This window comes from Loxodonta africana, chromosome 24 (genome assembly GCF_030014295.1).
Source record: "Loxodonta africana isolate mLoxAfr1 chromosome 24, mLoxAfr1.hap2, whole genome shotgun sequence".
In the NCBI taxonomy this organism is placed as follows: Eukaryota; Metazoa; Chordata; class Mammalia; order Proboscidea; family Elephantidae; genus Loxodonta; species Loxodonta africana.
The window spans coordinates 48,062,775-48,090,127 of NC_087365.1; the positions used below are offsets into that span (position 1 = coordinate 48,062,775).

Genomic DNA, 27,353 nt, shown 5'->3' on the forward strand with positions numbered 1-27,353 from the left:
AGAAAATCTATTAAGAAAACATTCTGCATCCCACTTTGGAGAATGACGTCTGGGGTCTTAAACGCTAGCAAGCAGCCATCTAAGATGCATCAATTAATCTCAACCCACCTGGAGCAAAGGAGAATGAAGAACACCAAAGACACAAGGTACTTGTGAGCCCAAGAGACAGAAAGGGCCACATAAACCAGAGACTAACATCAGCCTGAGACCAGAAGAACCAGATGGTGCCCAGCTACAACCAATGACTGCCCTGACAGGAACACAACAGAGAACCCCTGAGGGAGCGGGAGAGCAGTGGGATGCAGACCTCAGATTTTCGTAAAAAGATCGGACTTAATGGTCTGACTGAGACCAGAAGGGCCTCAGAGGTCATGGTCCCCAGGCCTTCTGTTAGCCCAAGACAGGAATCATTCCCAAAGCCAACTCTTCAGACAGGGATTGCACTGGACTATGGGATAGAAAATGGTACTGGTGAGGAGTGAGCTTCTTGGATCAAGTAGACACATGAGACTATGTGGACAGCTCCTGTCTGGAGGGGAGATGAGAGGGCAGAGGGGGACAGAAGCTGGCCAAATTGATACAAAAAGAGAGAGTGGAGGGAAGGAGTGTGCTGTCTCATTTTGGGGAGAGCAACTAGGAGTATATAGCAAGGTGTATATAAATTTTTGTATGATAGACTGACTTGTAAACTTTCACTTAAAGCACAATAAAAATTAAAAAAAAAAAAATTTCCCATTTTTACCATATTTGAACTTGGTGAATCAGGGAGCGGGGTGGATAGAGAGCAGCACCTTGTTGTGTGTAAGGATAGAGTGGGACAGATCTCAGCCTCACACGGAACATGTAAGGTAGTTGGTTCTGGTAGTTTTGTTACAGAACCATCACTCCAGAATCACTTGACACTTCCTTTGCTCCTACCGTCTTCTCTACTGTGGGGTGGAGAGAGACAAAAATACTAGAAGTGGCAGCTCCTGTTCTCAGAGGTCCTGCAGGTCCCATGATGACCCACCTTGTGGCATCTGCCCTCATGCTCTTGACATTTAGGTGCCGTTACTAATTCTTAGTTCCTTGACCTCTCAGGAAATGCTCATCACTGATAGAGGAGCAAGGCCATCTCAAGAAACACGTCCCCTACATTTGATCTTTTAGCACGTCCTCGTTCTTCTTTTTCTTTGCCAGATCCCATGAGCTGCGCTCCAAGGTGGTTTCCCTGCAGCTCCTCCTCTCCGTGTTGCAGAATGCCGGCCCAGTCTTCAGGACGCATGAGATGTTCATCAATGCAATCAAGCAGTATCTCTGTGTGGCCTTGTCCAAAAACGGCGTCTCTTCAGTGCCTGATGTCTTTGAGCTCTCTCTTGCAATTTTTCTTACTCTTCTTTCAAACTTTAAGATGCACTTGAAAATGCAGATCGAGGTAAGGACTTGAAGTTTGCTTTTTCTATTTGATGACATTTAGCCCAAATGGCCGCCATACACATGAAAAGATGCTCAAGTCCATTAGCCATCAGAGAGATGTAAATCAAAACCATGATAAGATACCATTTCACTCCCACTAGGATGGCTAAGATTTAAAAAAAAGAAACAAAATAACAAATGTGGGGGGAAATTGGAACTCCTATCCATTGCTGGTGGAAATGCAAAATGATACAGCCATTGTGGAAAACAGTGTGGTGGTCCCTCCAAAAACTAAAAATAGAATTACCATATGACCCAGTGATTTCCCTCCTAGGTATATACCCAAAAGACTTGAAAGCAGAGACTCAGAGACTTGTACACCAGTGTTCATTGCAGGACTATTCACAATAGCTAAAAGGTGAAAACAACCTAAATGCCCATCAACAAATAAATGGATAACCCAAATGAAGGAACTACTGGTGTCACCATCACCAGGAACCAGTTACCCAGTCAACTTGCTAGCACCCCAAAGAGGAACTTTTTGAATGAGTGAAGGAAGAATACCTTTCAGAAAGACATTACTGCCCCAAAGCCTTGTACGTCTTTCATTATAACCAAAGGTTTAAATCTCAGGGCCCAGGTGCTGGACTCAACCCCCCAAACATGTTTGTTTGGTGTGTAAATCCTTTGAAAGAACATGAATTAGTTGCCAAATTGAGAAATCAGATTTTACGTGAAAATCCAGATATGCGGTTTCTCTGGAAGAGTTACAGTACTGGTCTTAAGTTTCCACATAACAGTTCTTGGCCGGAGTTGAGGGGCAGCTGCTCCTTCCAATGGGGCTGGCGTGCTGAAGTTCACCACGGCCCACCCTCCTTGCTGTTCAAACTCTAAGCCAGGCTTCTACCCAGGCTACTTCACTCACTACGGAATCTGCGTGTCCTCTAAAGCCTTGGAGGTTTTGAGCCCTAACTTAGACTGTTAATCCATGTCCTTCTTTGTCTTCATGTCATATAGGTCTTTTTTAAAGAGATTTTCCTAAACATTTTAGAAACGTCCACAAGTTCCTTCGAGCACAGGTGGATGGTCATTCAGACTCTGACAAGGATCTGTGCAGGTATTTTCATCCTGAGCTTCCTCCTCCATTTGACTCACTCAGAAACACCTGATCTGGGCTTTGGAAAATGAATGTATCAAAAGCATTTCTGAGCTAATTCTAACCTTATGAATGTCCCATCTCACCTCTATACCCCATCCTTCTTTATAGGGTAACCTACCCAGCCTGGTTTACCCAGGACTCTCCCAGTTTTAGCACTGCAAGTCCCACATCCTGGCAAACCAGGGCACTTGGTCCCCCTGCCTACAAGCTGAATGCTGTTAGTGAGGCACAGGCTCCAAGATATTGGTGTTACAAATTCTTGATCGGGTGGTTTGGTGTATTTCGGTTTACCTCACATTGTACAATTGTGTGGATATTATAAGCTAAACATTTCACTTGTCTCATCAAATTGGTTTCATAAGAGTTATGCAACTTTAAGAGGGGACAGGGCCATAGTTCTCTGGTTTTTTTGATAAGGGAAGTGAGCCTTGGTGAGATAGAATGCTGCCTGAGACTTCGGTTAGTGTGGAAGCGTCCTAAAAACAAGGCCTGCCGACTTGGCAGTACTGCCCACGTGCGGTTCCTGATGGAGACCTGGCCTCCTGAGTTCACTGGTCACTGGGGAGAATTGTGAGCAGAGGGATCTCGTATAAGATCATGTCAGAATTTCTGATAACTTGTGTGTTATCTTCATAGATGCCCAGTGTGTTGTGGATATTTACGTCAACTACGACTGTGATTTAAATGCTGCTAACATTTTTGAGCGCCTCGTAAATGATTTATCCAAAATTGCTCAGGGAAGAAGTGGACACGAGCTGGGAATGACACCTCTGCAGGTAAAAACCTTGTGAACACTCATTTATATCTAAAGTTCATTTATCTCAACAAGCACTGATTGAGTGCTACCATGTGCCAGCACTGTTTTTGGTTCCGGGGACACAGCAGTGAACAAAACACACACACACACACACATACACACAATTCCTGCTTTCATGAAATTTATGAGCAGACAGTAAAGAGTTGGGGTCTCAGGTGGTGGTAAATGCTGCTGAGCAGAATGAAGCAGGGAAGATAGAGGGTAAGTGCTGGAGATGAGGGCATAGTACATTTTTATGTGGTCGTCACGGTGGTCTCCCTGAGAAGACAATAATTTGGCTGAGACCGACAGGGAGTGAGTTTATTCTCGGCTGCCTTTTCAAAGATAATGTTTGGAGCAGGACCCTAGTCCCCTGTCTGGGCGAAGTGGGTAGCTGTCATGAGTAGAGAGCCTGCAAAGAGAACGGGATCCTTAACCTGAGGTCTGTGCATGGCCTGTCAGAGGCCAGGAACCCCCTAAACTTAGGTGCAGAACTTTGGTGTGTGTGCGTTTTTCCTGGAGGAAGGTCCATAGCTGTTGTCAAATTCAGGGAGATCTGTGACACCTGAGATGCTGTATTAGAAGTGCCTCGAGTTTAATCTGTTTGTATTTGTAAAAGATTATCTGCGACTGATATTCAACTGCTTATTTAAGGAAATGCTGTTTTTAAAAAATGACATATAGGGCAAGCCTTTAACTGGAATCCATTTCGTGAGCCTTTAGGGGTAAGATTGTGTCCAGAATCACTCATTTGCTGCATCACACAAGGTTCCTTTCTCATTTTTCAGAGTTACTGGTTAAGACCTTGCTTTTGTTTTTTAAGGGAAAGTGTTTTGTTTTTTTTAAGCACAGAGCAATAAATGAAAATGTAAAAAAATAATCCAAATAACATTGTTGGTTTAGGAATGCACACATCCCACGTTTCTACTGCTGGGATATTTGTAATCTACGCTGTTAGAGGCGTTAAGTGTTTTTCGCAGTGAGCCATAAGACTAGCCTCATGTTAACTTTTCCTTGGGTTTTCAGTGATTATCTAGTGTTGGAGTTCCCTAAGGGCCCCATAGGTGTCTGCATGTGAGTTATCTGCTGAGTCTCTGTGCCATGTCCCTTTTGTTCTGTAGGAGCTCAGTCTGAGGAAGAAAGGCCTAGAATGCCTGGTGTCCATTCTCAAGTGCATGGTGGAGTGGAGCAAAGACCTGTACGTGAACCCCAACCACCAGACCAGCCTCGGTGAGAGAGCACGCTTGCCGCCGCCACACCGCCTCCATCCATGATCGGCTGCTCGCGACTGTCGTCTTGGTGGAGTGGTCTTGTAACTAAGCAAACTTTAGTTTGCAGTCATCTTGTTGTGTTTTAAAGGTTCTACTTTATAATTCATCTGGAATTTTTTGAGGAATAGCGTGAAGTCATCTCTAAACTTTTTTTTTTTTACCTTTTTTCCAATTGTGGATGTGTATATATATATTTATTTATTTATATATATATATACATATATATATATACGTATATATATATATATATATATAAAAAACAGAACATTTGTCATTTTGAACTTTTTTCCAAATGGAGAACTAGTTGCTCCAATCTTACTTTAGTAGTCTCTCCTTCCTCTGATTTGAAACACTACCTTTTTGATACACTAAACTCCTATATGTATGTACCGTATTTTTACACAAATTATTTTGGTAAGCACTACTATGCTAGTTTTTTTTTTTACATGTTGCTGTAAAAAAAAATCAGCATAGCGAGCTTACGAAAATACCTTGTGAGAGGAGGGCACGGTTGGCAAACAAATGTAGAAGTTGTGCACCATTTGCGTAAAATACTGTTTTCTCTTCTGTTCTATTGATCTGTCTGTTCTTGTACCAGCACCACATTTTTCAGATTTCTAGAGATGTATAATAAGTTTTGATACCTCATAGGGCAAATCCTCCTGTTTGTTGTTCTTTTTAAATGACCCAAATTTTTACCCATTCTTGTGACTTTTAGAAATGCCTCCCAAGGTCCATGAAAAACAAGTATCTGAGTAACATTAAGGTTTCATGCTTATGATCCTAACAGTAAGAATTGTATTGTTACAGAGCTGGGAAAGGGACCCGCGAAGCCAGACCTGAACTCAGCTGTGTCTGTCCCATCTGCTTATTTGGTTTCCTTTGCTTTTATGTCATTGCAGGTCAGGAGAGGCTCCCAGATCAGGAAATGGGGGACGGGAAAGGCCTTGACATGGCGAGACGGAGCAGTGTGACGTCCATGGAGTCCACGGTGTCCTCCGGGACTCAGACGGCTGTCCAGGATGATCCAGAGCAGTTTGAGGTCATCAAGCAACAAAAGGAAATCATTGAACACGGCATTGAGCTGTGAGTATGGCTTCTGCTCTGGCAGAATCTCCTGGGAAGTCCGACAAAGCCTGTCTTTTCTGGGAACCTGGGACTGACTCCTGAAGGGAAAATGCCAGTTCCAAAGGCTAATCCTGGCACCTGGCACCTGGCACCTGGCACCTGGCACCTGTAGATGAGCTTAATTGCAACAAGGAGAGTGCAAGAAAGAGAGAATTTAGTACCTTCGTGTGGTTGATGCCTGGCTTTTTTTTTTCCCTAACGAAAAAATTAAAACAATTTAGAAAACACAAAAACCTATAAAGCAAGAATATAACAATCGCTCTTAATGTTGCTACTTGGAGGAAATCCGTATTGGTAACATTTTTTTCCAACAGTATATTATGACCATTTCAAGATACAGGAAAATTAACATTTCCCAAGTTTGTTTATGTATATATTTTTTCTGAACCATTTGAAAGTAATTTGTAGACATCATGAAACTTCAGCCCCACATCTTTGAAAAACAAGGACATTCTTCCATATAACCACAGCATCATCAACACGCCATCGGTAAATCTTGTGTTTATTTCCAGTCTTTTACACAAATCCACAGACAATCTCCTGTTCTGTCCAGTTTTTGAATGATGGAGTAGCTTAGTAAATTCAGTTTATTTTAAAAGTGGAAGTGACCGTATTTATTTGGTGATTGAAGTGTTGATCTCCTCATTTCCGCTTTCACCATCCCACATCCCTCCAGTCTATTCTAACAGCTAATGTCATCTTGTAAAAAAAACATAAATCAGGTCTTCTCACTCCCCTGCCCCACATCATTCCAGGTTTCTTCTTGTCCTCCTTGATAAGCTTCCGGCTTCCTCACTCAGCTCATCCCCTGAGTTACACAATGCCTTTTCAGTCACTCGAACACTTCAAACTCTCACCGCCTCTATGTCCTCTGCTTGGAATACTCTTGACTCTTTTTCATTCTTCAGGCTTGGCAAACCATTACTTCCTCAAAGAGACCTCCCATAACCATGATATCTTAACACGTCCCTGAGTTATTCTCTGTCCTTGGACCCTATTTCTGTCCTTCCTTCGCAGTGCTTGCCCCAGTGTGTGCTTATATATGAGTGCGATTCTCCAGTGCAGAGCCTGGTAAAAAATAAGTTGAATTTATACAATAGTTAATTTTGTCTGCCTCTAACAAAAAATATAACAGTGCTTAAACTCTGTATTTCTCTCTCAAGAGAAAGAAATCCAAAAGCGAACAGCCCAGGGCTCTTATGCTGGCTCTGTGGACATCAGAGATTCAGGCTCCTTTTATCTTTCTGCTTCACCATCTTTAGCACATGCTTTTCATCTTCAGGGTTGCCTCTTGGTGTAAATTGACTGCTGGGGCACCAGCCATCACACATATATTCTGGGTAAGAAGAAGAGGAAAAGGGCAAAAGATTGTACCTCCCAGCTGAGTCTGTTTTGTTTAAGGATCTTTCTAGAAGTCAATAATGTCTCCCTTAAGCAAAGGGACCTACTCCCTTTTATTGTAGGTTCATATTCAGCTTTATCACTTGTAAGAAGACTTTAATCACATAGCCATGCTTTGCTTAAAGGAGACAGGGAAATACAGTTTTTGTCTAGGTGGTTGTGTGCTCAGCTAAATATCTAGGATTGCATTAGTGTTGAGGAAGGGGAGAACAACCAGCAGACTCTGCTATATATGACTCAGAAACTGAAGCTGGCATTCAGAAAAGCTACCAGGACACAGGGAGCCTTCCTAGCTGATATGTGGTGACTTGTTTGTGGTATTTTCTATTGTAATTTGCCTCAACTGCCAGCTTTTTCCATCCAGATTTTGAAGTGAGCAACCTGTGTCCCATCTCTTGTTGAGGCAGGTTCAACAAAAAGCCCAAGAGGGGGATCCAGTTTCTCCAGGAACAAGGAATGCTGGGAACGTCAGTTGAAGACATTGCCCAATTTCTGCACCAGGAGGAGCGCCTAGATTCTGTAAGGCTGGGGGTTATGGCACTTGTAGGCAGGTTCCATCAGGTGATTCTGACACCTCCTGGACTTTAACCTAGAGATTGGCTGACCTGAGTACTATGGCTATTGTCCAGACACCTGATTACAGCAGTCCAGCATGTGCCTTTGCAGTGTTGCAGAAAGCTCTTCGGTGGGAACAAACCAGCCTCCTGACAGGTGGCTGTGTATTTGGTGGAATAGCGTCAGAGCGATGTGTCTTTTGATGGCTAGAAACTGTTCTTCTGGCTGCACATCTGCAGCTAACCTCCCTCCTGAGCGTGCCATGTCATTCCCTCTGCTTTTAGGGCTCTCTGCCTCCTCTCCCTTCATCCGTGGCAGGACAGACTAACCCAGGGATGGTTGGGTGGATGCGGGCTCAGGGATTGCCCAGCTCTTCTAACAGTCCAGCCTGTTCTGGGTGTTTAAGCCAGGGCCGTCCGTTCCCCGCTTTGGCTGAAGTGACTTTGGTGGTGGGTTCATATTCAGTGATTTCTAGATGTGAGTGAGTACGTATGCTTCAGACCCAAGTAGGTGAATTTCTGGGAGACAGCATGAGGTTCAACAAGGAGGTGATGTATGCCTACGTTGACCAACTCGACTTCTGCGAAAAGGAGTTCGTCTCAGCCCTGCGGACGTTCCTCGAAGGTTTCCGCCTACCCGGGGAGGCCCAGAAGATTGATCGGTTAATGGAGAAGTTTGCCGCAAGATACATAGAGTGCAACCAGGGGTGAGCACCGTGTTTGAGTCCCTCCCACTTCAGGTGTATCTTTGCCTACCTCAGAACATCAGTCTTTGGTTGGGGGACGGGTTTACTCTTTCTAAATCTGTGTCAAGCAGCTGCAGTTTCTCTTCACCGTGTGCCAGGCACTGTGCTAAGGAGCTACCTCATTTAAGCCTCACAGCAGCCCTATGTCTGTCTCCATTCTACAGATAAGGAGACTGAGCACAGGAGAGGTTAAGTAACTTGCCCAAGAGCATACAACTAGAGCCCATGCTGTTGAAGACTAGACCTTCGGGCATCTCTTTCCTAATCAAGAAGAGCTCTCTGATATACATGGTAGATCTTAAGAATTGGGGTTTTTCTTGACTACACCCTGATGAGCAGGTTACAAAGATGGTAGCATAATTAACAAAAAATACCTAAGTATGTGATTTTCATCTTGGCACCTTTTTTGGTGGGTGCTTCGTGTTTTTATATGAAGTGGGGATAGAAAAGGGAGTGAGCTTTCTGAAACACCTCCTGTGTGTCAGCTGTGCGGTGGGTCTTACATGCATTGTTTCTCTAACGGTGACCCTGGGATAGTACCTGTGTTTTACAGATGAGAAAACTGAGGCTTTAGGAGATGGAACAATCTGTCCAAGTATCAGTCAGCTAGTAAGTGCAGAGACCAGATTGAATATGAATTTGTCTCGCTCAAAAGCTCATACCTTTTCCTCTGAGCATGAAGTTTAAAATGTCTGAGTGTACTGTGAACGAGATTTGGAAACTGTTCAATGGAAACATTTTTGCCTCTTAAGTCAACTTGGTTTCCATACTAATTGGCCCCAGTAGGACCAATGGAGGGCAGGCTGTCTCCATGAGACAGCATGGTCAGCAAAGGCAGCAGCTGGTCATTTTAACCTCCTGGACATTAGAATTCACTGGGAAGACATAAATAGAGGTTATTGACCTTAACTATATCTCCTGTCTGGACCTGGAGGCCTTGGTCTGTTTTCCTTAGTCAGTAAACCTGTGACCCAGTTAAATTTCGTGTTAGAATGTAGACCTTTTGTTGTATTCGTCGGAATTCCTCCCTTGGGCCAGTTTGCACAGGCCAGTTTTTCTCGCTTCAGCTGCACATCCTGTGAGGCTATGCATCCAGATTTTTGTTTTGTTTTGTTTTTCCTTCTTTTCTTGCCCAAGGCAAAAAAAAGTCAAACTTCACTGGCATTTTGTTTAGAACAACATAAATATTTTCCTCTGTATTTCTACTGTTAAATATTATAATACGCAATGAAGCTGTAAATAACTAATAACTAAAAAACAGTTAAGGAGAGCTGGTGGTGCAGACGGTTAAGCGCTTGGCCACAGACCGGAAGGTTGGCAGCTCGAACCCACCCAGCAGCTCCCCAGGAGAAAGAGCTGGTGGTCTGCTCTCGTAAAGATTACAGCCTAGAAAACTCTGTGGGGCGTTTGGGGTAGTTCTGCTTTGTCACATGGGGTCACTATGAGTGGGAATTGACTCGACGGCACCTAACAGCAAAACAGCAGTTTTAGTCATGGCACTGCACATGGCACAAGATAGACGCTCCCAGGAACTGGACTAGAGTGAGGCAAGCAAGGCACCTTGGCTGCGTATGTAAGGAGGCCTCACTTCCACGGTGCATCCAGTGCAGGGCCGGCCCCTGAGAGAGGGCCTCCTTGAATTGTGGGTCTGGGTGCCTCACTTGCCTGACTCTAATCCCGTGTCTTGACCCTAGTCTCGATCCTAGATGTTCCTTACGGGTCTTTTGTAAAAACTGACTTGAAACTACTTGATTCAAAGAAACCTAGGACCTCACGCATAGCCTTAACTAGCTTTTTCCACTTTCTGGGTCAATAATGTTGGGTGGTGATGAAAACAAGAACACCCTTGACTAACGTGGCCTCCCATGGAGCAGTCGGCCCGCTTTCAGTGAAGTGTGCCTCCATTAGCGTTGTACCCCCTTCATTGCCTTTACATCTGGACTCTTGTCTTCTAGGCAAACTCTGTTTGCTAGTGCTGACACTGCCTACGTCCTAGCGTACTCAATTATCATGCTGACTACCGACTTGCACAGTCCTCAGGTAAAATATTTTAATGATTTGTGTATCGCAGTAGCTAAGTAAATAGCTTTATTTGGGTCATTGGATATTTTAAAAAATGTTTTTTTTTTTTTAATTTCAGGTAAAAAATAAAATGACAAAAGAGCAGTATATTAAGATGAATCGGGGTATCAATGATAGTAAAGACCTACCAGAAGAATATCTCTCCAGCATCTATGAAGAGATAGAAGGCAAGAAAATTGCAATGAAAGAAACAAAAGAGCATACGATCGCAACCAAATCTACTAAGCAGAGTAAGGTCTAATGAAAATTCTGTTAATTCCAATTTCCTAGTGTATCTGAATGCACGACTAAGTATGATGATAAATGTAATTTACGTATCTAGATATCTTACTAGGAAGTATTAATTGTGGTGATGCTAGCTCTTTCATAATATTACCGTCTTCTTGCTACATTTTTGATTTGGAACAAGAGGGAATTTAAGTAATTTGAGAGCTAAATTACAAAAAGAAAAAAATGTTTCTTAAGACTTTGCTCTAATTCCTGTGGTGATTGTGCCAGGCTTGATTAAAATTTTGATAGGTAAGCCCCCTGTGAAGCTATTCATTTCTTTATTTAAGAGACAGCAGAGTGTTCTGGTTTACAGTTCAGGCTCTGGAGTGCCACTGCCTGGGTTCAGGTCCCAGCTCTTGTACTTATTAGCTGTGTGACCCTGGTTAAGTTACTTAACCTCGCTGTGCCTCATTTGCCCCATCTGTAAAATAGTAATGATACTAATAACAGCCACATGAGATGATTGGGAGAGTTTATGAGTTAATCGTAAATCTTTTGGAACAGGGCCTGGCACATAGGAAGCACTCGGTTAGTGGTAGCTGCTATTATCATGCTTTTGTTTCTTTGTAGGTGTAGCTAGTGAAAAGCAGCGACGACTGCTGTACAATTTGGAGATGGAACAAATGGCGAAAACAGCCAAAGCTCTGATGGAGGCCGTGAGCCATGCCAAAGCCCCGTTTACAAGTGCCACTCACTTGGACCACGTCCGGCCAATGTTCAAAGTGAGTACCCTAAGAAGGCAGAGGGGCTTGATGCTGGAGTCGAGTGGCAGGAGGCTGACCAGGGATTTGATAATGGTGAGGAGGTTAAGGAGAGGCAAGGCCAAATTTGGGTGCTTCTCTCTGAACAGAACTGAAGTGGGTCCTTTGCAGATGCTCCCTGGTGATGCTGGGGAGTTACCAGCACCAGCCAAGAGCATGGACTTGGAGTCAGAAGGTCTGGTTTCGAATCCTGACTTTGCCACTGTGTAGTTGTGTGACCCCAACTTCTCCATCGCATGTAGGACAAGAGATAAGGTTGCTGTGAGGACTGCTGGGAGGATTGAATGAATTACTATCTATTCAGACAAAAGATAAAGAGGCAGTTTTGTTGAGACATCTCACCTCAGGGGCCTCAGGGTTTATCAGATTAGATTAAGTGGAAGTAAGATAATACCCTCGAGGTCTCTCTGTTTTAAAAATGTCTGAAAAAGATACATCTTCAGTTTCCATTTGGGTGATCAACTCTAGATATTTATGAGCTTTTATTTCCAGGGAATTCACAATAAGGTTGGCAGAAAAGTAAAGTCTAAGTAATTTGAAATTGAGACGTTTCAGTAAATTAAGTTTATAGAACAGACGTTGCCTACAGGTTTTGTTTTGCATGCCAACCTCTGACTGGTCATGGCTGCCTGGTGCACTGTGTAAAGAAGGATCGTAAGCCCCATATAGACTCAGCAGGGAATGGGGTCTGTGGGTGATTAGTGATGTCTGCCAAGAACACAGGTCCGTGTAATAGTAGCACACTAGCCATGTAGTTACCATCCTTCATTTTGAGCTGTCTAATTAGTAAGGAACACAGCTATAGTGATGACCGCAATTCAGGAGGAACTGTTTTCTATGGTAAATGGATCGAAATCGAAACACAGTGAACTGGCCTCTAAATGCCCTTCCCATGCTAAATTCTGGATGCTGTTGAAACCTTCCTTGTTAGCTGGTTTGGACGCCACTCTTGGCAGCCTACAGCATCGGGCTGCAGAACTGCGATGACACTGAAGTCGCCTCCCTGTGTTTGGAAGGCATCCGCTGTGCAATCCGAATCGCCTGCATCTTCGGAATGCAGGTGGGTATACATCGACAAGCCTCCACAGGTGCTGCCGGGCTGTGTTCTTTTAGATGTGGCCAAACTTAGAAACTGTCAGAAGTTTCCAGCTAGCCAAAAGTCTCAGCAAACTACTTACTCACACCCACTGAGGAGAAACCCATAGGTTTGTGCTGGCCACAGCCTCATTCGAGGGAAAGATTAGAGATTTAGATTAAAGCCTTCAAGGTTAGGCAGAGTCCAAACTACTTGATTAAAAATTGAATGTGACCAAATGGTCTTCCTACCCATCTTCCAGACTTTCCTGCCTTGGTGCTTAAAGTGGTGTTTTTTTTTTTTTAAGGGGTCAGTTTTTATTATAGTTTCTCTTTTTCCTAGTTCTCCTCTGGGGAAACATAATTTAATGCAAGTGTTATCTGTAAACCTTTTGAATCTCAAAAATTTCAAAAAAATAAAATACAGTTGTCAAACTGTAATAAAATCTGGAGGTTTCAATCCCATGCCTTGCTATCTAAATTAGTAAGGATTTGCACTCATTTATTTTGAAAAACTCAGTCTTCTCTTTCCATTCCTTTTAGTTAGACTTTTTCTTCTGTACCAGGACCACAGCTGTGTTCCTTCCTAACCACATGACATTGGCCCAGCTAACATCTCTCTGAGACACCATGTATTTCCTCATTTGTAGACTTGAGAAGACAGACCTCCCTCGCAGGGTTGTTGTAGATATTCAAATTTATGTGACGTGCTTAGCATCCAAGAGATTCTTCCTCTGCTCCCTCCCAGGGCATGGAACATGGGACAGACGAGTTTGATTGCAGTCTCTTAGAAAGGAGAGGGTTAGTTCTCAGACAGGTGGTGGTGCACAGGAAGCTTCACTGGGATGTTCCAGTAGCAGGAGGAGACCAGCCTGCAATAACTATGAGCCCTGGTGGTGCAGTGGTTAAGCACTCGGCTGCTAATCAGAAGGTCGCCAGTTGAAACCCAGCAGCCACTACGTGGGAGTGAGATGTGGCAGTCTGCTTTGGTAAACATTACAGCCATGGAAACCCTAGGGAGCAGTTCTACTCTGTCCTATAGGGTCACCATGAGTTAAAATCAGTTCGACAGCAAGGGATTTGGTTTTGACATGGTTTAGTGTGCATAAAGCCTGTTGACGTGTATACAGAAGTGTCTGGGAAGTCCGGTGCACCAGTCCTGTAGATGCGAAGACAGACACGCTAGGGGTGGAATCACAGTGTTCTCTCTTGGGCTTTCGTTACAGCTAGAACGAGATGCCTATGTTCAGGCGCTCGCTCGCTTCTCCCTACTGACTGCCAGCTCCAGCATCACGGAAATGAAGCAGAAAAATATCGACACCATAAAGACGCTTATTACAGTGGCTCACACCGATGGCAACTACCTGGGGAATTCCTGGCACGAGGTGTGTGTCTCATTGACAACTCGATAATTGCCTTTTCTTAGATGGCAGAACGTATGGATTAAAAGAGTTAAAAAAAAGAAAAAGGTGTTAGGAAAACCGTCTAACGCTGTGAGAAGATGTAAGAATGGTGGGGGAGAAGTGTCTGATCTCCTCTGACCCCACTAGGGGAAGGAGAACCAAGACCAGCAGCCCAAGGCCGATTTCTATGAGTAGAAGTCACACACGCCTCCTCTCTGCCATCTCTACAAATTCTGACACCAACGGTCCCTCCCACAGCACCCTCTACTGGGTTTGATAATTCATTGCAACGGCCACAAAGAACTCACAGACCATACTCAAAATTATGGGGTTTGTTAGGGAAGTAAGAGTTAAAATTCAGGCTCAAGAACACTCAGACTGCAGTGTTCTTCCATTGGGATAGCCTCTCCCCAGCTATGCTCACAGGCACGCCTCTCCCTGGCCCTCAGTCTCTGCCCAAAGGCACTCAGCTTTTTCTCTCCATGGGCCAGGAACCTTACCGTGCTAGGGTTTGGCCGCTGGGGCTCTCCTTCCTTGGTGGTGGTGGTGGTGGGCTCCTCCTCCCTGCTCTGGAATTGGCCTTCTTTTAAGGCAAAACTGACCGATCCCCTTGGTAGGCCACAGTTATCTATTACATAGTCACCTGGGTGGGAATTGCAAGCCCACGCCTAAGAAAGGCCACGCACACAAGTAATTAATCGCACCACAGATGATCACGGTATATTAAAAAGTCTTCGTAAAACATTGTGTAAGGCATGGTCCCTTTTGCCAGACAAATACAGAGTTTGAAGTTTGAGAGGATAAACCAGAATGTTAACACTGTATCTTAGGGATAGAATTATGGAGACTTTTTATTTCAAAAACCCTGTTGAGCAGTTCTACTCTGCATATATAGGGTCACCATGAGTCAGAATCGACTTGACAGTAACAAACTTCAACAATTCTTATTTTCTTTTTCTTGAATCATATTTTTATAATTTTTCTTCTGTATGTATTACTTTTTTTTTTAATTTTTATTATGCAGGGGGTCAAAGTTTACAGAGCAAATGAGTTTCCCATTCGATGGTTTGTACACACGGTGTTCTGTGACATTGGTTTCATTCCCCGCAGTGTGTCAGCACTCTCCCGTTACCATCCTAGGCTCCCTGTTTTGTTTCATCCTAAACCTTCCCATCTTTGTTTTTGGGCAACTGTTGCCCTTTCGATCTCATTTAATTGATTGTTCTAATGAGCATGTTCCTCTCGGGTGTTACTGTTTATTTCGGGGGACTGTCTGTTGTTTGGCTGGAAACCCAAAGAGTAGAGGTTAAGAGTTTGGCTGCTAACCAAAAGGTCGGCAGTTCAAATCCACTGGGCGCTCCTTGGAAACCCTGTGGGGCAGTTCTAACCTGTCCTATAGGGTCACTGTGAGTTGGAATGAACTTGACAGCAGCAGGTATCGTTTAGCTGAAAGGTGGTCTCCAGGAATGGCTTCAGTTCTAGTTCAGAAGGTGTCTTAGGGCTGTAGTCTTGGGGGTTCCTCCAGTCTGTGCCAGACCAGCAAGTCTGATCTTTTTTGTGAATTTGAGTTTTTGTTCTACAGATTTTCTCCTGCTCTGTCTGGGACCCTGTGTTGTGATCCTAGTCAGAGTCGTTGGTAGCGGTGGCTAGGCACCATCTAGTTCTTCTGGTCTCGGGGTTGTATAGGCAGTGGTTCATGTGATCCATTAGTCCTTTGGACAAATTACTCCCTTGAGTGTTTGGTTTTCTTTACTCTCCTTTGCTGTGAACACTAAGAGACCAGTAGTATCTTAGATGGCCACTCACAAGCTTTTGAGACCCCAGATGCTACACACCCAAGTAGGATGCAGAACTTTGTGTTTATGAACTATGTTGTACCATTTGACATAGCTGTCCTGAGTCTATGGTCCTTCACCTCATATGTCTTAGTTTTTATTTAGAGAGAAAACTATGGAATAATAGAGATAAAACCATGGAGAGTGATAGGACTGTGTTGATGTAGAAAGAAAATTGTTTTCAGCCTGTAACCCCCCTGCCCCCTCCATCTAATTAGTTGAGAGAAACTGGCTCTGGAGCATGGAAGCATGGTGGGTGGAATCCCAGCTCCAGTTAAATACTGCTTCTCTATTGAGCACTTAATTAAAAAACTTAATTAGATTTGGTAAACATCTATAGGGTATAACTCTATTGTACCAACTCTTTTTTTCTTTTTTTCCAACTTTTCTTTTGCTCATTTGCTCAGTCTGTTTTCAAGACCCATTCTGAAAGAGTTGTCTAGCCAGGACCCTTGCTATGCCTTGGCCAATCATTCTATCTTCTAGGGAAACAATCCAAAGACCCCCAGTTTTATCTTCATCTTGAAACACTGCTTATTTGAAAATACTCTTTAATGACTGTTGCATAAGATGACAGTGTCCTTCTGTAAGCTGTGAAGCAGGAACTCATTTCTTCTTGCCTTTGTTCCATTAGATCTTGAAATGCATCAGCCAGCTGGAGCTTGCTCAGCTAATAGGAACCGGTGTGAAGACCCGCTACCTGTCTGGGTCTGGGCGTGAAAGAGAGGGGAGTCTGAAGAGCCACACGTTGGCGGGAGAAGAGTTCATGGGCCTCGGTCTCGGTAAGATGCCAGCCCTGCGGTCATGGATTCACAAGTCAACTGGCTTGTCAGGACTGTCACATAAACTGTCTCTTCCTTAGGTGCAGCTAACACTGTGTTTATTGCTGGAAGTCCTGCTTCAACTCTCTTAATTGTGCTCAACTATTGAGTGAAATGCCTAGCTGACAGAAATCAGCAGTGTGTATCACTTTTCTTTCCATAAAACGAAAAAAACCTGTTGCCGTTGAGTTGATTCCAGCTTATAGCAACCCTGTAGGATAGGGTAGAACTGCCCCATTGAGTTTCCAAGGAGCGCCTGGTGGATTTGAACTGCCGACCTTTTGGTTAGCAGCTGTAGCACTTAACCACTACGCCACCAGGGTTTCCTTTCTTTCCATATAGATAACTATATTGCGGGGGAGGCCTTGGCTTTAGAAAGGGTACAGCTTTAGTGCCTGGTATTAAAGGGCTGTATACATGTCCTTCTGGGATTCATCATTTCTCCCATGTTTGTTTGGAGGGCTTTTATTAAAGGGTATTCTTACCGCGAAGGTAGATTTACTTTGTGCTTTCAATTGGATTGAGAGACTCTCCTGTCAGTGATGTGAAAGCAATGTAATAAAATATAGTCAAAAGAACAAACATGTAGGCCACGTTCTGAGCCCTCACTTTATATATTTAATTCATTTAATCCTCGCAACACCCCAGTGAGATAGAGACTGTTGTTGTTGTGTGCCATCAAGTCCATTCCAAGTCATAGCAGCCCTGTGGGACAGAGTAGAACTGCCCCATAGGGTTTCCAAGACTGTAATCTTTACGGAGCAGATCTCCAGGTCTTTCTCCCATGGAGCTCCTTGCGAGTTCAGACCACCAACCTTTCAGGTTAGCAGCTGAGCGCTTAGCCACTGCACCACCAGAACTCCTTAGAGACTGTTACCATCCCCATTTTGTATATGAGGAAACTGAGGCACACAGGGGTGAAGGGACTTGAGCAGGGTCACACTGCCAGGAAGTGTCTGAGGCCGAGGCAGAATTAAATCAAGGACATCAGATTGCAGAGTCAGCTCCCAGGCCCCATGCACAGTGGTTAGACTAGTACAGCGTCGTGGTGAAAAGCGTGGACTCTGAAGATGGGGGTTGTAATAGCACCTGCTTTATAGGGTCCTTGTGAAGATGAGTGGAATGGAATCCTGTAAAGCATCCAGAGCATTCAGCAAGTATGAGCGTTACATGTTCTGGGGCCTCTGATTAGTATCAGTTGATCCTAATTTGTTTTCCTAATATCAGCACTTAATACTATAAAAATGTAAAAGGCTGCACCTGGTCCTCACTTACCGACTATCTCGTTATCCGATTATTGAATTTCATGTTTACGACAACGGTAAAAAAAAAAAAAATCTACTGTCCAACTATCTTGCATATTATTGAGGCAGCAGGCATGGCAACAACGGCTGCAGAGCATCCCCTCCCTCGAGGAGGGTCTCCCAGTGACCTCCAGGAAGCTGGACCGCGCTGCCCTGAGCTTTTGCTCCCTCCTACCTGTGGGGCATCTCATCCAGCTGCCATGTGGGGCTGGCTTCCTCCATGGCCAGGGCCCCCAGGCCCACACTCAGGCAGCACCAGGCCAGCAGGCACCTGTTTGGGGTTCCCAGCTCCTATGCAGCCTGAGGCCCTGTAGCTCAAAATTGCTATCTGGCGGGAAGGGAGGAAAGAAAGAGGCCTCAGAGAGGGAGTTTGGAAGAAATGCATGTGAGTTTAATGACATCCCAAAGGGAGCCGAACAGGGCCCAAAGCCTCTGCCTTGGTGGGGCCAGTTGCACAGCCAGGCTCCCAGCGTCCTCGCAGGAAACCCTGAGCCTCAGTGATTCACCAGGCCAGGAGGGCAAGCAGACTCTGGGATTGTGAACACAGAGCTTGCAGGGGTGGGAGCAGAGCACTGGAGGTGGCTCTGCGAGGGAAGCTCTGTGGAAGAAGGTGAAGTGGTTAAGCCGTGGGCCCTCCAGTCACGCCAGCCCAGCTTTATCCTTCTTTGTCTCCTCCAGTCCTCCTCCTCCACAGAAGAATGATCCATAACTGGACTTAGCACAGTGGTGAGCACATCAGTTAATCTTGGCTGTTATTATTTCGGTGGTCATATTTTCTAAATAAACAAACTTGGACAAACTGATGGTCTGAAAACAGGAAGAAAAAAATCCTCTGTTTGCACATAACGCCAATTTTCAAGTAACAGCCGGGTCTTATAGAACCTAACCGTGTCAGTAAGTGAGGAGTGTGCGTGTAGAGAAAGGGCAATGGTTGGTATGAACAGGGAGCTTGTAATAAGGATGGTTATTTTAACTGTCAGATGCCAAAACATAAGTTTAATTTTATTGTCATCAGTTGGTTTTTTTTGGCCTGTGGAGCCATTCTCATGTATGACCCTTGTCTCTGCATAGTTGACACCACAGGGTACTTCGTTCTACATACTTGACTGTTTGAAGCACTTACCAGTGTTGTGCATTGTGTTTCAGGTAACTTGGTGAGCGGTGGAGTGGATAAAAGACAGATGGCCAGCTTCCAGGAATCGGTTGGTGAAACCAGTTCACAGAGCGTAGTCGTAGCTGTGGACAGGTAATGAATGTTTGTTTTCCAGGGAGGCTGGACTCCCTGGTGGCTTGGTGTCCTATGTAGTAACCAGATGTGAATGATACATCATTCGTTCGACTGCTATGAGTATTGTCAGCTCCAGATTTACTCAAGCTAAAAAAAATGAAAAGTGGCACTCGTGATGTATCACTAATAACCTTCACGTGCATTAGAATTTTGACCTTGAATTGTGTTGTGAACTTTTAAAAGATTATAACTTTAATATTGTGAGAAAATGTCACAAACAAGAGTTTTCCCTCGTGCTGATGTTTTAAATTGCCTTGTTTCCTTCGCAAAAATTACTTGAAAAAAAAAAATCTCAGAGTTTAGGATCTAAAACCTGCTCATGAGTGAGAGTTGGCAGAGTTGACAGTTTCCATTTCTTTCTCTTCAGAATGTTTCTATTAGTTCTGTTTACTTAGAACTTGACCTTAAAACCCAGGAGAAATGCTTATATGCTTGTTTGAAGGTACTCACTAGGTACCGGTGCGTGAAGTGTGAATTTTCTTTAAAATCGAGACATTTTTGAAAATTCTTACTGAACAGTCACGTAAGCCACTCTCTGATGTTTCATGACCTGCGCCAGGTACGTATGAAATGCAGACAACCTGAGGAGGTTAGCGGTACGGAATTGTTAACATAACACATACATAATTCTGTCAGAACGGTTCTTCTAGTGTTTTAAATTCTTCATCTACTTATTTTGAAGAACTTGCTCCTGTTGCTTCTTTTTCTCTTCAAGAATTGCCTGTAATGTAATTTACTTTTGACAGACTTTCCCCACTTTTTCCAATTTGATTTATACTTACAGAACAAGGTGTTTATTTCTCCATTACCCACACATTTCTTTCTTGTTTCTCTGCGGGGTAGTAGACATTAGAAAAGGAGCCCTAGTGGTACAATGGTTAAGCGTTCCGCTGCTAACTGAAAGGTTGGTAGTTCAGACTCACCCAGTAGCTCCAGGGGAGATTACAGCATAGAAGACCCTATGGGGCAGTTCTGCTGTGTCACATGGGGTTGCTATGAGTTGAAATTGACTCAACGGCACCCAATAACAACAGACATTAGAAATCTTGCCCAGCACCCTTTTATGTGCTATTGCATTTCTTTTTATTGAACATATTCAATATATATTTGTTGAATATAATTCACATATCGTAAGAGTAGGTTCTTATAGGTCCCTACTCCGTCATTCCCTCTGACATCACGTGATATTACATTTTAACTCCTAGCCCCTTCAGTATGTCTTTTTTTCTTTATCAGCGTAGGCATTTTCTGCCCTCACCTCAGTTCGTTGACCAGTTCTATCCTTGTGATGCTTTGTTGTTTCTTTTATTTAGAAAAGTTTTCTTTCTCCCTTTGCAGAGTTTTTGAGGTTGAAGCTTTATCTTCCAAATCTAACTCTTACTTTATTATGTCCAAATTGCCTTTCTAGAATTTTTACTGGCTCTACCAGACTGGATGGAAATGCAATCGGTATGTATCTGACTCACCTGTGGCAGCTACAGCCGCCTTCATGCTGTGACTGACCATGACTAATGAGGCCTCGTGTGTGTTGTTGGGTCTGGCCTGTAGTTGACTTTGTCCACTGGCTGTGTGCTGTGTCCATGGACGAGCTGGCTTCCCCCCACCACCCTCGTATGTTCAGCTTGCAGAAGATTGTCGAGATATCATACTACAACATGAATCGGATCCGGCTGCAGTGGTCCCGAATATGGCATGTGATTGGAAATCACTTTAATAAGGTAACACTTGAAACTCAAAAACTGTGCCATCTCTACCCCCACCCCAAAATGCAAGCAACTAAATTTAAAGAGAAGTGATAAGCATTTAAAGAGTTGACCTGTTTTTTAGTTGTCTATCATTCATTTCTCTGTGGAGTCAAGGGTAGCTCAATGGAAATAACAGCTAAACCAGAATAGCGATTACTCATTTATTCCACAAGATCTTCTGGCTAACAGCTATGGAAACTTTTGTTCTCTTACAAATGATTATCTAAAAAGTGTTTTCGTAAACATTTTCTTAACCCTTAAAGTCTAGATTTCTTGTTCAGTGGGACTTCTTTCCAGAGACGGAACATCAGTTTGTACATTTCCCACCTGTGACTCTGCGTGTCAGAACTGTACATGCCAATTCTCAGTTGATCTGTGGGCCACTTACGGGCAAGCTTGGGACGTAGGCTGGCAGGTAGTAATTAGACATTCCATGGTGGTCGTCTTCATTGCAAATGTTTGCTCCATCAACTCGGTGCTGTTGAGCACAACGTCTGGAAAACCAACTTACTTACTCGGGGGTTCTTCATTCTTCTCACCACCTGGGAAAAGTGTTGTGTGATCCTTGTGAACTGGATCACATGAGCATCCACATGAAGACATGGTAGATGGCTGAGTATAGCTGTAACTTAGCTCTCAGAATTCTAGCAGGGCCGTTTTAATAGTCGGTAGCCCTCTTCTAAACCAGGGCAGATAGGGGAGGTGGGCAGGTAGGGTGCAAATCTGCAGAATAAGTGTGGTGTGTATTCTCGAAGCATGTGTTTTACCTGGATTTTTAGGATGGAAATATTCTTTTTATTAGTCTCTAATTAGATGAACATTACTTGAGTACATTCTCCCTGTTTACAAAAAAAATTAGAGCCCAAAACACTTTGACCACCCCAACCTGGCTCTTCCCAAAGCTAATTATTCTTATCAGGTTGATGTGTATCTTCCTGACTTTTTTCTAGGCACTTGTATGTACTCAGAAATGTAGGAATTATTGTCTTGATTTGTTCTGCATTTCAAAAAAAAAGCATAAGTAGCATTCTACATATCGTTTTGTACTTCTTGCACTTAGCAAGGAATCTTAAAGATTTAGCCATGTTGGCTTATGGAGATTTACTCTTTCTTTTTAACTGCCAAATAGTATTATGTATATGAATGTATTTTTATGTAGCCATTTTCCTATTGATGTTCCCAATTATTCTTTATTATAAATGATACTGTTGAGTTATTTTTGTTAAACAAGACATTTTCAGGTCAGACCACATTGCAGTGAAATTTGTCACTTGGACCAGGCCACTGCAAGGTGTCCCCAGATCCCTTGGCTGGTACTGGTGGGAAACATTCCCTCTGCTCTGCTTTTAAGGGTTCTTCTTGAGGGAAAAGTGTGAGAAGCACCAACCGAATATATGCCAATAACTCCAATTCCTTAAAGTAGATAAACCATGTTGATATTGTGGGTGTCATCAAGTTGATTTTTGACTCACAGTGACCACATGGGACAGAGTAGAAATGCCCCATAGGATTTCCTTGGCTATAATCATTACAGGAGCAGATCACCAGGTCTTTCTTCCATGGTGCCTCTGGGTGGGTTTGAACAACTAACCTTTCAGTTAGCAGCCAGGCACTTAACCATTGTGCCACCAGCGTTCCTTAGATAAACCGTAAACAAGTACAGTTTGCAAGGAAATTGAAAAGCCTCAATATTTCTGGTAAGTTTTTTGAGGCTAATGATATTTGTTTACACTTATTTGCTTTAGGTGGCAGACATAGGCAAGTATAAGAAAGCTTTACATTGACTATACGGTCTTTTGACCCCCCTCATGTATGTTTGGATAAAATTAAATAGCACATTTTTAGAGCACTCTGAGTTAAATGTGCAATACAGACCTTTTGTCATTGTCCTTAAAAAATATTGGACAGGTCATAGCCAAGAAATACCACTTTCTTTTCTCTTTGGGTGAATTTTCCCAGAGAATTTGTTTGGAAGGTCGACTACTCATTTTTGACGTTCAGAACCTCAGATACACCGGAGTTTGACTGTGCCTTTTTTACCTCATTTCTGCTCCTGCTCAGGTTGGCTGTAACCCCAATGAAGACGTGGCCATCTTTGCTGTTGACTCATTGAGGCAACTCTCTATGAAGTTTCTTGAGAAGGGAGAATTAGCCAACTTCCGTTTCCAGAAGGATTTTCTGAGACCCTTTGAGCATATTATGAAGAAAAACAGGTATGTACTTTGTTCCAGAAGACTCTGGTTAGATTTGCCCCTCCTGACACTAACCACATGGTTAATTTGTTCCTCCCTTGTTGGTTTTTTTTGTTGTTGTTGGTGGAAGCAGATAGAATGAACAGATTGTGACTCACATCTATTGTCCCTAAGATCTGTGTGTAACCCTTCCCATAAGGAGCGATTACACCATTGCAATTAGTAGAAATGTGTCATGCGTCCTTGCTGGTGCTGGTGCCAGGAAGATTGAAGAGAAAGTCACTGCTGAGGCAGCCCCAGACAGGGCAGAAATTACTTGACCTCTGACCATTATGACAGGGATCACAATAGAGGGTCCCAGACAGAGCGGGAGAAAAACGTAGAACAAAATTCAAGTTCACTAAAAAAGACCAGACTTACTTGCCTGACAGAGACTAGAGGAACCCTCGAGACTGGCCCCTGGACACCCTGATAACTCAGAACTGAAGCCACTCCAAAAGGCTGCCTTTCAGCCAAAGTATTAGACAGCCCTATAAAACAAACAGTAACGGGTGAGGAACATACTTCTTAGTTCAGTCAAGTGTATGAGACCAAATGGGCAACACCTGCCCAAAAGCAAAGACGAGAAGGCAGGAAGGGACAAGAAAACTGGACGAATGGACACGGGAAACCTGGAGTAGAAAGAGAAAGGGGGAGAGTGCTGACACATGGCGGGGATTTTGCAACCAATGTCACGAAACAATTTGTGTATAAGTTTTTGAATGAGAAACTAGTTTGCACTGTAAACTTTGACCTAAAGCACAATAAAATTAAAAAAAAAAAAAAAATTATATGACCAGCATTTCTGCTCCGGAGAAATGATAAAAGAGGTTAGGACACCTGTTCCCCTGAAGCCTAGTTATTAAGGCCTGCCATCTGCTGGGTCCTATTCGAAATGCTGAGAATACACAATACAGAAAGCATTCAGAAAACCCTGTTTAGGTTGAGCCCTGGATTGATAATCACTGCAGCTGGGTGATGGATATATGGGAGTTCATTCTACAGTCCTCTCTACTTTTTTATACTGGTATGTTTGAAATTTTCCATGATAAAATGAGTCTGTGTTTATATTGTGGTGGGGTAGATAAATAAATGTTTGGTGAATCAGTAGGTGATAAGTGCTCTGAAAAAAAGTAAACCAAGATAAGAGGATGGGGTAGAACTGCTCCTTTATTTAAACCAGAAAACCAAACTTGTTGTCATCGAGTTGATCCCGACTCATAGTGACCCTATAGGACAGACTGGAACTGCCCCATAGGGTTTCCAAGGCTGCAGATTGCTACATCTTTTTCCTGCGGAGCAGCTGGTCAGTTCGAACTGCCAACCTTTTGGTTAGCAACCAAGCGCTTAACCACTGCACCACCAGGATTCCTTTGCTCTTTTATATAGGGCAGTCAGTGAAGATGGGTTTGTAAAGGTGGCCCTCAAACAAAGACCTGAAAGAAGTCAGGAATGCCAGGGATGGCTCTATACTGTCTTGTGAAAGGTGTCATAAGCAAAAGGATGAGCAGGAGCAAAAGCCCTGCAGCAGGAGCACTTGGCACAGTGAAGGAGTAGCCAGGAGGCCAGTGTGGCCGGAGCGGAGCAAACAAGCCAGAGAGGTAGAAGATGAACCCCAGTGGTAGCCGGGGCCTAGATCATGTAGAATCTGGTCAGCCGTTCTAAGCACTTTAGCTTGCTCTCTGTGAGAGATGGAAGCCATTGGAGGCCTTTGAGCAGAGAAGTGGTCTGACGTGTTTTTTAAAGAACCACCCGTCATTGCTCCCTGGAAAATGAGAAGCAGCTGCACGAGTTAGGAAGGCTCTGTAGTTGTCCAGGCTTGGACCAGGGTGGTAGCAGTGGCCATGGAGAGATGTGCTGGCATTGGATTCCATGTGCATGCGCTGGCTGGTAGAATTAGCTGTGCGGCATGAGAGAAAGGTGTTGTCTTTGTCTCCTAGTACTGCTGTAACAAAAGTACCACAAGTATGTGGCTTTGAAAAACATTTATTTTTCTTATAGGTTAGGAGGCTAGAAGTCCAAATTCAGGACATGGGCTCTAGGGTAAGGCTTTCTCTGTCAGCCCTGGGGGAAGGTCCGTGTGGCCCTGGTGTCCCCTGTTACTTGGCAACCCTCACTGTGCTCCAGGTTCCCCAGTTTCTGCTTGCTTGTCTCTCTGTCTACTGCTGCTCAGCACTCAGGTGATCAGGTTTAGGACACACCCTGCACTGACTGGGCCTCGTTAATATAGAGAAAACCGTTTTCCTAAAGGGGATCACAGCCACAGGTATAGGGGTTAGGATTCGAACACATTTTGGGGAAGGCCACGTTTTAGTCCAGAACAGGTATCAAGGATGACTTTGGGCACACCCTTTGCCCCTAAGCAGATGCTGCAGATCTGCTGTAATGTTTCCAAAAGCATTCTGATGATACGCGTCAGGGACTTAGTACTTCTGTGCCTCACGGCCATAAACCTCTCCTAAGGAGTTAATTTGAACTACAGGAAAACATTGTGAGTCATGTAAAATAGTTTGAATAAAAACTGGAAGCTATCTAAAAGTAAATAATGGTACGGTTATAACATGGAATGTTGTACAGCTGTTAAAAATATACACAAAATTTATGACACAGGGAAATGCTTAATAAACCAAAAACCAAACCAAGCCCGGTGCCGTCAAGTCGATTCCAACTCATAGCGACCCTATAGGACAGCGTAGGACTGCCCCATAGAGTTTCCAAGGAGCGTCTGGCGGATTCAAACTGCTGACCCTTTGGTTAGCAGCCGTAGCACTTAACCATTACGCCACCAGGGTTTCTCTCCTTGCTTCTCTAAATGACCTTTCCTATTATTAATTAGTATGGGTCCAGCAGACAAACATGAATGTTGTTTTTAGCCAGGTGAAATTCAAAAGTCAAATCAGCAATTCCAAAGCTACCCTAATGCCTTTCAAAGGAAGTGCTATAGAAGTGATAGGTTTGCTTACCCTTGCTTCTTGCTATTTGTGGGATACCGTATTTTTATGCAAATAACATGTGTTCTACAATTTTTTGCCAACCATACTCTTCCCCCATGAGTTATTTTTGTAAGCACGCTATACCAGTATTTTTTTTTTACATGTTATTATAAAAATAGCTATCATAGTGTACTTTCAGAAATACCTCACCAGGGGAGGTTGTGGTTGGAAAACAAACATAGAGCATGCGTGTTATTTGTGTAAAAATACAGTAATAGAGCTCACTGTATAATGGAACACGTCTTAATAGGTTTCAAGACATGTATACTAGCCTATTACAAGTATTCAGGGTGCTACCATATTTTACATAGGAGCCATTTCTGAAAGTGGGCCATTTTTTCTGTTTTCAGGTTTTGTTAAGTTTTTAAATAATTAAATTAAAAATATTGTTTCTTTAGTTATATACGTATACTGTGATCCGGGGGTATGTGTTTATCATACATAAGTATACCTGACCAAAAATCTAAGAGAATATGCACTAAGAATTTAGAAATGATTATCTCTGGGTAGCTAAATTATGAGTGTATTAGTCAAAATGTTTTGGCCAGGAGCAAAAAAACCGAATAACAATGGCTTAAACCACAAGTCTGTGTATTGTTAACAAGAAACAAGAGTCAAGCATCCCAACTTCGGTTCTATAGCCCAAAATTGTCTTGGAAGGCCCAGGCTTTTTCCATCCTTTTGTCCTGCCATCTACAGTGTTGGCTTTTTATCCTTGAACTCCTTGTTTCATGGTTGCAGGATCGTGGCTATTAATCCCAGCAGCATGCTGTGCTCAGAATGGGAACAAGAGGAAAAGGGGCAAAGCCAACCATGTATGTTCCTTCTAAGACAAGAGTAAAAACTTTCCCAGAAGCCCCCGACCCCTGTAGACTTTCTCTTGTATCTAACAGTTCATATAGCTCCCCTAACTTCAAGGGAGGCTGGAAAATTCAGTAAAGGCAGATTGCCTTATACCATTTGTGATTTGTTCCCTGTAGTTGGGTCTGTTCCCACCCAGATGAAATCAGAGTTCTCTTGTTAAGGGGTGAGGGAATGGCTATTGGGTAGGCAACTAATAGTTTCTGCTACTGTCTTGTTTTTTTCTTTTTGTTGT

General features: G+C 43.5%; 1 protein-coding gene across 5 annotated transcripts in view; it reads left to right on the forward strand.

The window, feature by feature from the left end:
- ARFGEF2 (ADP ribosylation factor guanine nucleotide exchange factor 2) overlaps positions 1 to 27,353 on the forward strand; it is an 86,914-nt gene that overhangs the window by 40,083 nt on the left and 19,478 nt on the right. For all 5 annotated transcript variants that reach the window (XM_023550360.2, XM_003411757.4, XM_010591779.3 and 2 more), the window contains 17 exons: positions 1,180 to 1,414; positions 2,413 to 2,512; positions 3,191 to 3,330; positions 4,472 to 4,580; positions 5,524 to 5,707; positions 7,558 to 7,669; positions 8,206 to 8,411; positions 10,406 to 10,490; positions 10,591 to 10,762; positions 11,373 to 11,524; positions 12,495 to 12,623; positions 13,864 to 14,022; positions 16,510 to 16,657; positions 19,147 to 19,246; positions 20,697 to 20,737; positions 20,837 to 21,006; positions 23,095 to 23,246. In XM_023550360.2, the coding sequence (XP_023406128.1) occupies positions 1,180 to 1,414; positions 2,413 to 2,512; positions 3,191 to 3,330; positions 4,472 to 4,580; positions 5,524 to 5,707; positions 7,558 to 7,669; positions 8,206 to 8,411; positions 10,406 to 10,490; positions 10,591 to 10,762; positions 11,373 to 11,524; positions 12,495 to 12,623; positions 13,864 to 14,022; positions 16,510 to 16,657; positions 19,147 to 19,246; positions 20,697 to 20,737; positions 20,837 to 21,006; positions 23,095 to 23,246 (2,394 nt within the window). The remainder of the gene's footprint in view (positions 1 to 1,179; positions 1,415 to 2,412; positions 2,513 to 3,190; positions 3,331 to 4,471; positions 4,581 to 5,523; positions 5,708 to 7,557; positions 7,670 to 8,205; positions 8,412 to 10,405; positions 10,491 to 10,590; positions 10,763 to 11,372; positions 11,525 to 12,494; positions 12,624 to 13,863; positions 14,023 to 16,509; positions 16,658 to 19,146; positions 19,247 to 20,696; positions 20,738 to 20,836; positions 21,007 to 23,094; positions 23,247 to 27,353) is intronic.